Genomic DNA, 13,954 nt, shown 5'->3' on the forward strand with positions numbered 1-13,954 from the left:
CAGGGAGCCTGGGGTAACAAGTAAGTGATGGATTGAGTATAACAGGCAATGACTTCTACTGTTGGAGAGGATTCAAGGAAAGAGAAGAAAAAGGTAGGAAAAAACAGAAACTTTGCCTCTTCTGTTGTCCTGTAACTTTGGTGGATGAAAGTGATTTAATGTGTGAAAGCCTTTGTGTTAAAGATATGTATGCTGAAGTTGAGATGAAATGAGCTGCTTGGCTAACATGAGAGGGAATATTAAGCTACTTTGCAGCTGTGAGCTGCCTGTTAAGGAGTATTTGTAGAATCAGTTTGCAGTAGTTAATAGGAAAATGTATGCTAACTGCACAGCTATAGGCTCCTAACTTGTATTGGTGCATCAGCTGGCACTAGTTTGAAGTTATGCTAACTGTCTGGCAAGTTTTGGTAGCATTGGCTGTAGGCTATGCAGAACCATAGTATGCAAAGCTTGAGATTGCTTATTAAGGTTATCTGTTGCACAGTAGCAGTAATTTGATAGTGGCTTTCAGCTTTAGGTTGTTTTTAAGGTGATTTGTGTTTGCAGTAGTGGCAATCAGGCCCAGATCAAGAATGCAGAGGCCACTGGGTACAAAATCCTGGAGGGCCCCCCAAAACTCCCCACTACCTCTGACACCGCACACATGCTTGCTGTTAAGTTTTTGAATATTAGGCTGCTATTTGTTGGAAACACCTGTAGCTTATAGAGGATTTACACTCACAGGCTATGGACCATATGATCATGAAAAAGGATGAAGTATATCTGTAGATCTTCTGTCCCAAAAATCAGTTTTAAAATTGAAAAAATAATTTTCTTACGTCAATGAAAGCCAGTTTCCATGATTAAAAAATGAATGCAAACCTACATTGTTGTTTCATAATGTTAGCTATTTTATTATAGTGGCCTACCATGCTACTCATTCATATTTAAGGACAGGTTTTACAGTTGTACAAAGCTTTGTCACTTAAAAAATATATTCATTAGAGGTCAACCAATATTGATTTTTCAGGGCTGATATGGTTACAGATTATTAGTTGCTTCAGAGACCAATAACTGATATTTGGGACCTATATGCATTTATTAGGATGTATACATGCACTCAATGTGACAAAAGTAAAATTGCTTAATCCAAAAAATGAAGGAAAATAAACAAGTAGCCCTAGTGCTATCAGTATAAAAATGTCACAGAGTATCATAGTGGAATCAGGAAAACAGGAGGTGATGCCACACACTCACTGTGTCAGCGGCACCCAGGATTTTAGTTGCACTGCTTTGCAGTGGAACTAAAGTGGCACACTTTTTGATAAATTTAACTTTTATCTAAAATGCTGATACCTGTTGTCAGCCAAATGCCAAATAACAGCCTCAATAAGTGGCCAGGGAAATAATCATTATACACCTACTTTTCTCAGTATTTTTTTTTTCAATTTTTCCATATCCCTGAATCATGGGGGTTGTTTTCAGGGTAGGTTTTATTTACAACATTTACTCTTATTTGTATTGACATTGACTGAATCCTACCTGCCCTCTCACATGGTTGGGTCTGTTTGTGGTGGTGATGGCGCCTCACTCAGTCAGCAGCAAACTGACTGAGGAGCTGCAGCTGCTGCAGAGGCAATGCTTTACATTTAGTCCTTGTTATGTCACAGCTACTATTTTTAAAGAGCTTAGCTGCATTGTTTACTAATTACTTGTTATAAAGCCTGTAACACCATATAATTCACTGATTTGATTCATAAACTTGGATGATGGTTTGCACAGTTTATATTGTATTATGTATTACACATCTGGCACTGCTAGCTTACATTGCTGGCTTCTACACAGTCATGTCCACGTGGGGTGTTTACGTCAAGCTGTGTGTTTGTTTTAAAGACAAAATATATAATTGTTCTTCTCTCTTGATTACCACCATGAATTGCATTAGCCATTGACAAGGTACACATGGAACCAATGTAACAGCAGTGTTTCCAGTCTATCCCTGCTCGACCAAGTGCAGTGATAGATGGAGATAGAGCGTGATTTGCAGGAAGAGATTATGAGTGCTCCTTTGCATGTCCATCCCTCGCGAGTGCTGCCTGTATAATGCCACTGTACACCGGCCCTCCTGGCCCAAATCCAGCCCGGCCCACTGGAATTCTCCCAGTTCTTCAGATTAGCCACTCTGGGCATGGACCTATAGCCTTTGCACAACTACAACCAGGTAATCAAGGATACTGTTAACATTTGCTTGCACTGCTGAAGGCTGCTTATTGAAAGTATTTGTAGGTTATCAGTTAGCAGGGCTAATATTGCTAACCGTTGAATCTCTATCGGTCCTCCAATAAGGACATCTGTTCAACAAAAAAAATAAATAAATAAATAAAAATAGAAAATATCTTCATTTAAGGAATAATTTGTTAACAAAAATGGTCAATTTAACAAATGAAATTGGAAATAAATGGGAAAAAATGCAAACTAGGGTCCAAACTCAAAATGAGGTCAACTAAGCAAAAAGAATTGAAGCTTCAACCTAACAAGACATAACTAAACAGACCTGACAATCACTAACACATGGGGGTTATAATCACAAAATGGACTAGTCCAACACAAACAAGGGGGGAACTAAATGGACAACAAACTAAAGATGTAACTTATTTAAACAAAACCAACCAAAATTAACATATTTAAATAAACTATTTACAATAAATGATAACTCAAATATCAGGAAGTCCAAAACAAAAGAAATTAATCTAATTAGTAAATCATAGTCCAAGTCTCCCCTCCTTCAGTCTCCACTGCTGGCAGCCTCCACTTCCTGTGAGCAGGGCTTAAAAGGCCATCTTAAGCAGCCAGCATGTCCTTTGTCTGATTATCTCAAAAAAAACCAACAAAAAAACCAACAAAAAAAAAAGCGTGAGTATTACTGAAAATGAAACAAAATAGCATCAAATAAAGCAAATGACAGAATGTTAACTAAATTGTGTGCACCCAAATCAGAAAAAAAACTCAACTGCAACAAAGTGAAGTCTATTTTAACAAATGTAAAAGTGTGATGTGATTTTTTTAAAGGGGAAACAAAAGTGACTAAGATTTCCCAAATTAAATCAAAAGAAATACTAACACAAGGTGGCAGCAGATGATGTGGCCGCCACAAACATGATGCATCTTTAACCAAATAAGTGAACACATTAACAAAAGCTGCACTTACAATAAAGCCTTGCACTTGACATTTTCTTTAGTATAATGATGACAATTTTGAGTTGACATTACCAGACACTGATGTGACCTCCATCAGTCAGCGTGGGTTTTCATAGTTGGTCATCAGTTGTTGTGAATTCAGCTCAGATGTTCCTGAATAACAAACCTAGCTGCAGACTAGAGGGTATACAGTATACTACCTCCATGCAAATCCCATTTCCAGGGCCTCTTATACAAACAAATTAATGTCAAGAGACTTTTGGTACCACGAATGAGGACCGGACATCTGCATGACTACCCTCAGCAACAGCAAGGCCATTATACCCAGTAGTGACAGTGCTCTACTTACATTTCAATGTGAGCCATCTCCATTTTAAGTATCTCTAAGTCCATTTCATCTGAGCTGCTTAGCAATTAATCAACTGACAGACATGGGGCAGGGGAAATGTGTCGTCAAGATTAATATGTGCCTTTTTCCAAGAACAGCTTTTCCTGTAGTTTCATCCTTGCAGCTGTGAGTAGTTAAGAATACAACAGTGAAAAAAAACCTCTACTACAACTGGATGACTAATATTAGCTCAAGCATTACTCACTTAGTGAGATCTACAATAGCAACAGTTGGGAACCTCACACTGCTGCACATCTACATTCATGTTCCTTTTTCCTTTCATTAATATATAAAAGTATATTCCATCCTTGTTGTTCTGTAGCTTTTATTGCTGAAGGATTGAGGTGTTACATTTTATCTTACAAGTATTGATTCCAGATCCACCAGATACCTGAATTTACATTAAGGAGAAAGGACAGACTCCTGTGATTGACTGGCAACTAGTCCAGGGTGCACCCGACCTCTATCCTAATGACAGCTGGGATCAGCTTCACCCTGTTCTAAACGGGACAAGCAGTGTAGATAATGGATGGAGACGGGACGGCCTTCACTAGTTTTTCACAAGTTAACAAAGCAAGAGAAAGAAACAGGCAGTCAAGCCAGACAAATGATGGTGGAAAATAAAGCCTACTTTAGTGACACTTAGTGTCTAAAAGCAAGAGGCAAAAGTGACTTTATATGACTAACTTAATTTTATAATTAACATGGCACACAATTCAGGTGTGAGGGGGTTACGGAGCACTAAAAGTTTAGATTAAAGGCCAATGTACACGGCCAGTGCTTTGATAATACAAAATATGCAATATATATATACCTGCATAGCAATCAGCACTCTGAGTGCCATAAATGGTGTTGGCATCAGATGTTTACAGTTTAAAGCATAAGTAAACCCCCAGCTCAGAGCTAACTCCGCCCACTTCAGACTTTTGAAAATTGCACAAACATGGGTAGTTTGGTACTAAGAGGAGGGAGGGGAAAAAGGACAGGGTTTTCCAGATGAAGTGGGAGTGACAGTGATGTCCCCTTGCTAGAAAGTCACACAGAGTCCCGCGGCACTGCTGCCTCAGAGCAATCTTTTGAGGTTGACGATTTTTCCCCTCCAGAGTCCCCTGAAGTAGGCTGTGGAGTGGTGGTGGACTGTGGTGGTCCTGAGCACTCCCTGTTTGGGCCGTTGGCTCTACCACCGGCGTTACTAAAGCCGGAGCCCTCAGAGCTGAGGCGGTGCAGATGCATGAGAGGATGGGAGTGGTCTCTGAATGGTAAAGTTGGTTAGAGGCGGTAACGTTCTACCTTCTATATAGAGTTTGTGACATAGAAACCTACCGATGGTAGGATTCTGTGTCACATAAGCCACGCCTTTTCAGAAAAGATTTTTCAGAGCAGATGTCCATTTCAGCTAATGCATATTTGTATTAATTTGGTGCAAATGTCAGAAATAACACCAGCGCTGATGTGTTTTATCATGGTTCAGTTGGATATCTCGGTGTAAAGCTGAAAAAAAAAAAGTTTAAGTGTTCACTACCTCTTTAACCTTTAGAACACTGTGCTTATCATTAGCTATGTTTGCATGGACCACTTGTAATTGGAATAAATGCCTGATCTGAATAAAAATGCTTCATAGAAACACTTTATTCAGAATAAAATCCTCAGATTTGGCTCATTCAGAAAAAAAAATCATTCCAATTGAGAGGAGTTGCAGAAATAATTCTTCTGCTGCTGCTCCTCAGTAACTAAAGCATTATTGGCTACTTTATACTACTTTCTCTATGAATTTAAACAGAGCTGAGAAAAAAGTTAGAAGGGCAGATGCTTTAGGCAAAAGTATCAGCTTAGACCTTTTTTGTCCTGTTTTGTCTTTTTATAGTCTTCTAGTTTTAATGCTAAAATAGCATCGACTCAGACTAAATGGACTAACCGGACTAAACTTAACTAAAACTATGAGTCATTTATAAAAGAAAATATTAAGGCTTTGTGCTTGCATTAGTGTGGCATTCATACTGTAAATAGTTTGACCCTTCATAATTAGTTCTTAATTTGCTGAGAAACTGTTGGTGTTCCAACATATCCCTTCATTAAAAGCCATTACAAAGAGCATTTTCCTTTTACAGCTCAGTTTTTCAATATTTTTCCTTTCCTCCCAGGCTTTAGAGATACAATCTGCTTCAGAACTACTGGATCACAATTGTTGTTATTCAGATTTTTTTCTAAGAATTCTAACTGTTTTGAGACGTGTAACACACCTGCCTCATCAACTCCTTCGAAAACTGAGTGTGTAACAGAAACCGTCCACTAAGTGAATGTGCAGCTACTCCTGCAGATCCCAGGATGACATGGCAACCCCTAATTCTACTACTAGGATTGTTCTCATGTTCTGGACCCAGTGCAGAGCTGCAGACTTCACTGGTTTCATCAGTTAAATGGGTAAGTTAACACTAAAAACCATGTGAGGCTATGTAAGGGAGGAAGCAACAAAGCAGCCAGCAGCTTGCATTTCTGAAACAGATGCAATATTTAACTGGGACCCTAGGAGCCAAAATGCAAATAAGCAGAGTCTTTACATGTGCACCTTGGGTAAAAATGAATCGATGAATTGCCAGTTTTTAAACTTGTAGAGCTGTTTCAGTAGTGTGGATACATCACGTATCTGGCACTGGGTATTGACAGTGTCCCGACAGCCATCATAATGGCTGTAAAGTTGCCTTGAAACTTAGTAAGTCTTCACTGAGTCTGAGACTTTTAAATTGTTAAAACTCTCTTTGAAGGAAGCACATCAAGAAGAATTCTTAATGGATGAGCAACATCACTGATTTTCTCTGCAACAAAGTGCAAACATGTATTTTTAAAGACACATCAAAAGCTTCTGAGACAGCAAAGACTTTGTATCATTTTCATATAAAACTGAAGTGCCAGTAAAATGGAGTATAATTTACTAAGATATCAGGTTTAAAAGTGTTGGTTAAAAACTTATTGAGCTTTTATTTTTATGATGTGCTATAAAACATCTTCTCTGATACAAACCTTCTCTCTTCCAGGTGGCACAAAGTCCACAGTCCCAGTGACGCTGCAGATTCGTCTGACTTCGGTGGATGCCTGGAGCAGAGGGTACACAATTACCATCCATGACAACATTACTTCTTTAGAAATTTCACGCCACCCTCATCTGCACAGGTCTAATTCGCCATCGCTCTGCAACAACCTTGGTCTAATTGCATTTACCTGTCGAAGCAAATCCCATTTGGTAAATTCAACACACATTCTGAATTAATCTCTGCTTTACACTTGAGACTAATGGCACCTCTCTTTTTACCATCCAGAACAGTGAGGTTAGTAAGGTAAATAAATAGGCAGGCTCATAATATAATGACAGACCATTTTTCTTCTTAGCTATTTTTGTTATTCTTTAACAAAGCTAGGTTGTAGTAGTAAATATGTTAGATAGATAAATAGATAGATAGATAGATAGATAGATAGATGATTGCATGGGAAATTACAAAAAGTACAAGCTGAATTGTCATATTTTAATAAAGAATATTTGTGATTAGCAGCAAGTTTTGACAGTTTGACCAGAGATAAATTGGTATTATTGATTTATGCTCCTTCGTCAGAGGTACACCAAAGGTCTATGTAGCTGAACCCTACACAGAGGCCTATGCATGCAAAATCAAACTAAGCATTGAAATGACAGTGACTACTAGCCCTGTAACTGGTCTGCTGGTTAGCACTGGTAACTGCCAGTGTCTAAGTCTGTCTGCAGGAATGTTGTGTGGACTCTAGTTTGAGATTAATGGCTATACATGGTGATAAAATGACTCAGATCTACTTGCTGACATCCTAAAATATCAGACGTGCATTTCCTCATCCATGTGTCTTTCACTGACAGAGTAAGTGCAGAGCACCCCCCCGTCCTCTTCTCAGCTAATACAGCAGCTGTAATTTCCATTTCCTTTAAAGTCCCTCCTTTTCTTCTTTGCAATAACTACTGTATAATTAAGTGCTACACAGTATTTATCTGCTCCGACTCCAACATAATGAAACGTTGCAAGGGGACAAGGAACTGGCAAAAAAATTGTTATGTCAAGTACCATTTCAGCAGAATATTACAGAGGGAGGCTGACACAAACATCAAATATGTGGTGCCCACAATGGTATAGGCTACTACAGTTTAAACTTGGTGCATAATAACAATCCAGGCATAAAGGTCCCATTTATAGTCATGTATAAGTATATATGTATGTAAGTATATGTATATGTATTATAGTCAACATATTGTGCACAGTAATGACTGTTAAGTGTTTCTTAACTTTTTAAAACAAATGACTCAACTGAGTTAAACTTTACCACTAACGGACGTTTAAATTAGTCACAATAAACATTACTTAGGCCAACTGACCTATTATTGGCTCTCTGATTGGTCAGTAGATTTACTTATCAGGGAGCTCATTTGCATAAAAACTACTTGCGGGCAGGCAAACTTTTGCCTCAGCTTGTCTTTTAAGTGCATTGTGGTGAAAGAGACCTTAATTTTGTAACTGCATTATTGCTCAGGATGTCTACAGAAACACTTTAGTTGGATTCTACTCTTTGGATGACTGAAATATCAGTTCAGCCCACTGACACGAAGAATACTTTCTGCTACTTTTTACTTTGTGCTCATCTGATATATCTTGTAACATTGAACAGCATGTATGTTGAACCTTGCAATACCATAATGTTCGCTAACTAGCGTCGGCATCAGCTGACAACTTCATGTTAATGCTGGTCTGGCAAAGCAGATCAGAATGTATAGCATCATGTTTTTGTTACCGCATAGCATGAAGACAATCAATGTTCGCCACTATCTCCAAGACAGTCTGACTCGGATGCTTGTTTCGCAGACCACTGCTGTCAGACACTAGCACTGTCAAGACAGAATTACACACAACAAAAATAAACTTTTAATAAAATTTCCATTTGGTGTATGGGCTAGAGCAGAAAAAAAGTTAGATATTAAAAATCTGACCCACAAAACCCAATTACAAATTGTTTGAGTTAGCCTATTAATCAGTCTTCTTAACCACAAAGGAAGCTCTTCCTCAGTGAAAAAATTCTAGCGCAGCTCAAATAGTAAAAGCTAAAGGTTACAAAGCTTTTTGAGCTGTTATAGCTTATGCTACACTAGCTTATGCTATTATTTCTAAAGCTGTTGCTACATAGCTAATTACCTACTCAGCTAACGTAACTATGTTAGCTTGAGCACCTTGCTAAAGCAAAATGCTAATGCAGCTATGTTGTTCTACATGTTAGCGTTAATTATGTAGCTACTGTATCTAATTGTAGCTACATAGCTAAGTAACTTACATTGCTCAAACAAGCCACCATTTACGTAACTCCTTCTAAAACAGAAAATACATTGAACCAGCAAATTGCGTTACATTTGTGAGATGGTGTCACAAAGAAGTGGTCTGCAAAAGGAGCGTCTGAGCGCTGCTGTCAAACACATTCAGGCTGCAGACCATAGATCTCAGCCTCCCACTCAGACACTTAGAGAAACGCAGTCTCTGTCAGGACAGAGCTGTATCTGCTGGTACCACAGATTTACAGTTACAGATTTGTTTTTCAAATATTCAAATTTATTCATAAACAAAGTCTGGCTGTGAAAGAGCCACATTGCGAAAACAATAAACTAAGAAACTTTTCATAAATAAAAGAAAAAAAAAACAAAAGGAAAAAGGTAAGAGGGCTTAATCCTAGATAAAATTATGTTTGGACCTGTTTGAGAAGTAGATACACGAATGGTGACTTGCTTTAACTTTGTTAGCTTTTACTAAATCTAAATTAGCCATGCTAACTATGTGGTAAACAATAAGCCAATGTAGCTAAGTTAGCCTTAGCAACTTGAGCTTTAGCAAACATAGTAAAGCCAATGTAGTTATGTAGGCTATACAAATAATGTAACCAAGTAACTTTTTGAGCTTTAGCTCAGAAGCTATGTAGCTTATGCACCTAATGGAGCAACATATGCTACATTTGCTACGTTACAATGTTTTCATGGAAGTCAAGCTTTTTCCTGTAAGCAGACTGTTTACTCTGCTTTTTAAAAAAACATTTTTTAATTTTTTAACTTTTGATATCCTCACCTTCCCCCTAACTCTAACTGAAGGTTTAATCTGATTTCATGTTGAAAGTTTTACCGTATATTTCTCTTATGACAGACGCACCGTCTCACAGTAATGGTCTGCAGGAGGGGGAGTCTGAGAGCTACTGTCTACAGCCAGACCCCTCTCCTGCTTTATAACCCCTCTTGTTATCTCTAGCATCAGACTTTAGTAATATCTGAAATGTTTTCAACAAGGTTTTAGAGATTTCAGGTCAAACACATACACCCTACTGTATGTCTGTTTGTTATTGTAATTTTATTAAAGAATTCAGTCAATTAATCAATAACAAAAGTTAATCAAGGAAAGCAGGGCTTGACAGACTATTTACCCTTAACATTATCTCAAAATCAGGTGAAAAGATAAAATATTATTTTACATAGAGCAAGGAGACTGTAAAAGGGTAATTTTCTTCAATATTTGTACATTTTTTGTGGAAGTCTAGCAGCTGAGTATGCTTTAATTAGAAAAAGCACTGTAATTATCAGCTGTCTTCTACTTCAGAGTTTTTCAGTTACCTCAGCTCATCCTTTCTTCACACTATAGGAAGTGACATCACATGTTGACAGCGTGGTTGAGGCACGCCTCCCTAGAAACAAGGAGAGGGGAGAGGGCATGAGATAAACGGTGGTAGATTCAGAGGCAGACGTTGGATTGGCATGGCTGTGTGCAGCTCAGCTCTACAATCTGCATCCATGAGGCTGCTGCCTGGACATTTGGATTCTCTCTGCAGAGCAACACAGCCTTGATACGGAGCTGTACGGAGCCAGAGTGAGCCGTGCTGTGTTTTCACAGCATGTTGCAGGGCATTGGGAGATAGAGAGGCAATAATAAGGGGGGACAACCTTACCACACACTTGAGCGATGTTCCGTGAGCTGCTCTCTCTCTCGTTTCAGAGCGACATAGAGACCTCGGACTAATGGAGGGATGCAATGATGTTACTCTTTGCTTGTCATGCTTGAATCACAGCTTCATATTTCCTTTTGTGTCAGAGACCTTATTGTCTTCGTCTGTCACTGCCGCGGAATCAACTGTGGGGTAGCGTGGCGGACAGTGCCCCCTCCTCAACCCCCCTCTCCCTTGTCTGTGCCCCCAGCTTCTCATCACTCCCAGCACGCTCGTCTCTATTTACCTCCTTTAAGCTACCCTCCCTTCTCTGGTGTTAAGCTCTGTCTTTCTTGCTCTCCTGCTCTTTACCGCTTACTATCTCCCTCCTTTTGCTCCTTCAAAGCGTGCAGTCTGCTGTTCTACCCAAGCAGCTCGCTATATGATCTCCTGGAAACCAGTTTTCGCTGCTGTGCTGCTATCTCACAATTCCTGAGCCCTTCTAGATTTCTATCTCCACAGCGGCAGGATGTTTCTTCAAGAGGATTGATCCACGTCCACCCTCTTTCACTTCCCCCTTTCCCTCCCCTTTCCTGATCTCCTGCCCTCTGACCCTAACCCTCTTGCTCTCTACCCACCCCTTTCCTACTCACCCTTATCCCGAGCCTCTTTCCCCCATAATTCATTCCACCCCCTTGACCATGTTGCCATGTGTCTGCTGGCTCCAACTGATCCTCATCTTGCTGTCCTCTGCCTTATGGACCCTGGGGGAGAACTGCCCAGCGACCTGCCTGTGCCCAGATCCTCACACTGTGGACTGCAGCGGCCGTGGGCTGACCCGTTTACCCGATGAGATCCCTTTGGATGTGCGCAGGCTTTTGCTGGCTGACAACTGGATACCCCGCATCCCCTCGGACTTCTTGGTTCTGTACAGTGACTTGGTCTACCTTGACCTACGGAACAACTCCCTCTCGCACATAGAGCCAGGGACACTAAGCACATCTTCCAGGCTGGTCTTCCTTGATTTAGGGAGCAACAATCTGACTGAAATCCCTAAGGGGACTTTTGGGGAGTCCCGAAGCTTGATCAAACTACGTTTGGGTAACAACCCCTATCTGAGCATGGTGAGCGAGGAGGCTTTCCTTGGCCTAACCTCTCTACGAGAGCTGGAACTGGAGCGTAATGCGCTGTCTACCCTTAAGGTGGGGGCACTAAGTCAGTTGCCCTCTCTGCGGGTGGTGAGGCTAGAGGGCAACCCCTGGGTGTGCAACTGCAACTTTGCCAACCTGTTCGCATGGCTGATGGAGAACAGTCAGAAGCTTCCAAACGGTGAGTAGGAGCATCAGAAGCTCCAGCGTTCACCCAAATAAAGCGTATCCGAGCACAACATACAACAGTATTATGACAAACCCATTACCATAACACTGCTCTGGTCTATTTATGTTTCCCTGTAGGAGGGGAAACCCCCCCTCCCTCTCCCTTGTTCTAATTTAGTCTCTTTCTTCCTCCACTCCAACAGCATGTAAGGTTTGTGAATATGAGTGTGCAATATAGGACAACAGCACTTCCTCTCAACTAAAATCAACAGGAATTTTTGCTTTCTACTTCACAAAATATCCCATAATACACCAGTTAAATATGCAAGTATGCTCCAAAGGGAACTGGTAAACATTTATTAAGATTTTTAGCTTGCTGTTTCTATGGTTCCACTGTGCATATAAACCGAGCATTGACCTCTATCCTGCGTGGTAGTCAAATCGATCGATTTGCAGCATCTATATTTACTCATATAATACTTGCTATTTTGTGGACACTGTAAATCACAAAAATTGTTATTGATTTTCCAAATGAAATCAAGCCTTCACCAATATTATTTTTGTTTATTGCTGCTTACATGTGAACATTCAGCCTCGTACTATATTTCCGTCTCCCTCTGTGATTTAGCCTGGAGGCTTGAGTTAGATAACAACTGGGCTGAAGTTTTGGTGTGCTCCAGTGTGCAAGGCAATGTGTGCTTTTATATGTGAACAACAACACAAGACAAAGGGGAGCATCCAGTCCCTTTTGAAGTATTTGGCTGTGGGTAAGATCTCCATACTTTGAGCTGATTTGTCTCAGCATCCAGAGATGCTGGATTCTCAGGGTGTTGCAGGATATGTCCTAGATAAACCATCCCAAATAATCAGATCTCTCTTAATGTTGTTTATTTTAAAGTCAGCTGTATGTATGAAACCCAAAACACCTATCAGGATGTGTTTATTTCTGCACAAATCGTGTTGGTTTGTGTTTTGCTTGGAGGGAACTCGACATGTTGTGAAGGTCAGCCTTATGTGTATTACTGCTAATGTCCTTACAAAGGACACAGACGGCAGTTATCTCATAAGTGCAAGCCAGCACGTGGGAGCAGCAGAGGCAAAAAATAAACACATCTGACAGTTCAGGCACACATGACCAGTAGCTTGTGCTGATATCCTATTCAGATTAGTTAGATTTTACATGTTACATGATCTTTTTGCTTTATCTGGTATAATGATATCGCTGCTTCTTGCAGGGCTGCGTGTGTTTGTGGATTTAAGGAACATTTTGACACATATTTCAGTTTTGAAACACTGTGCATGCTCAGGCGCAGGGTGTTATGTATAACAAGGAGTGGGAGCATTTATTTTTGTCACCGTTCCAAGGTTGTTTGAGGTGTGAAATGTCAACCTGTATGAACAAAGCACATTTTTTTCTTTTTTTTTTTTACAGCAGTGGTATAAATCTGTAGACTTTAAATAGGGATTTTAAAATAAATACTCACATATTTGGAACCTACAACTCAGGAAAGCATGTGTAAGTCATGGTAGGCTTTTCTTCATCCTTAATATTTTCAAACAGGAAGTTTTCTGTTGAATCAAAATGAAAATTTATGTGCAATCTGGCAGGCAAAAAAATCTCGAGCTCAGCTCCCCAAAGAAACTGGCTGGCTGCTGCAAACTGCTGACGATGCACTAAAGCAAACTCCTAATGTACATTTAGGCCATGGTGTTCTGGGCTATTGAAAATGCTTTCACTTTCCCCTCCAGGCTTTATGCATCTGCCCCAAAAACAGACAAGTTCGAGCCTATGAAGGTGCAGAAATTGATAAAACTGGCAGCAATACCTTATTCCCCCTAGTAAGCGGCAGCAAATGCATTAATCACTGTTTCTAAGTGTTGTCAAATGCAAGCCATAATGAATTGTATTAGCAGTGCAGGCCAGGCAGACATCAACAACAAAGAAGAAGCCTGACGCCTGGCCAAGCTGCTGGCCTTGCTGCCAAATGGCCCCGATGTATACGCTGCTCAAATTGAGTTAGTAATGCGTATCTCACCTCATATGCAGCTCTTAAGTCTCCACCAGTGAGCGTTTGTTTTATGACCCCAGAGCATCCCACCAGCTTGGACTGAG

The 13,954-nt window shown here is 40.1% G+C and overlaps 1 protein-coding gene across 1 annotated transcript in view; it reads left to right on the forward strand.

Moving 5' to 3' along the window:
- Positions 1-10,353: 10,353 nt before the first annotated feature.
- Positions 10,354-13,954, forward strand: part of lrrc38b (leucine rich repeat containing 38b) — a 40,497-nt gene continuing 36,896 nt past the window's right edge. Inside the window, exon 1 of the mRNA XM_041784006.1 lies at positions 10,354-11,854. Within this exon, the coding sequence (XP_041639940.1) occupies positions 11,227-11,854 (628 nt within the window). The 5' untranslated portion in view covers positions 10,354-11,226. The remainder of the gene's footprint in view (positions 11,855-13,954) is intronic.

Source organism: Cheilinus undulatus, linkage group 3 (genome assembly GCF_018320785.1).
Source record: "Cheilinus undulatus linkage group 3, ASM1832078v1, whole genome shotgun sequence".
Taxonomy (NCBI): domain Eukaryota; kingdom Metazoa; phylum Chordata; class Actinopteri; order Labriformes; family Labridae; genus Cheilinus; species Cheilinus undulatus.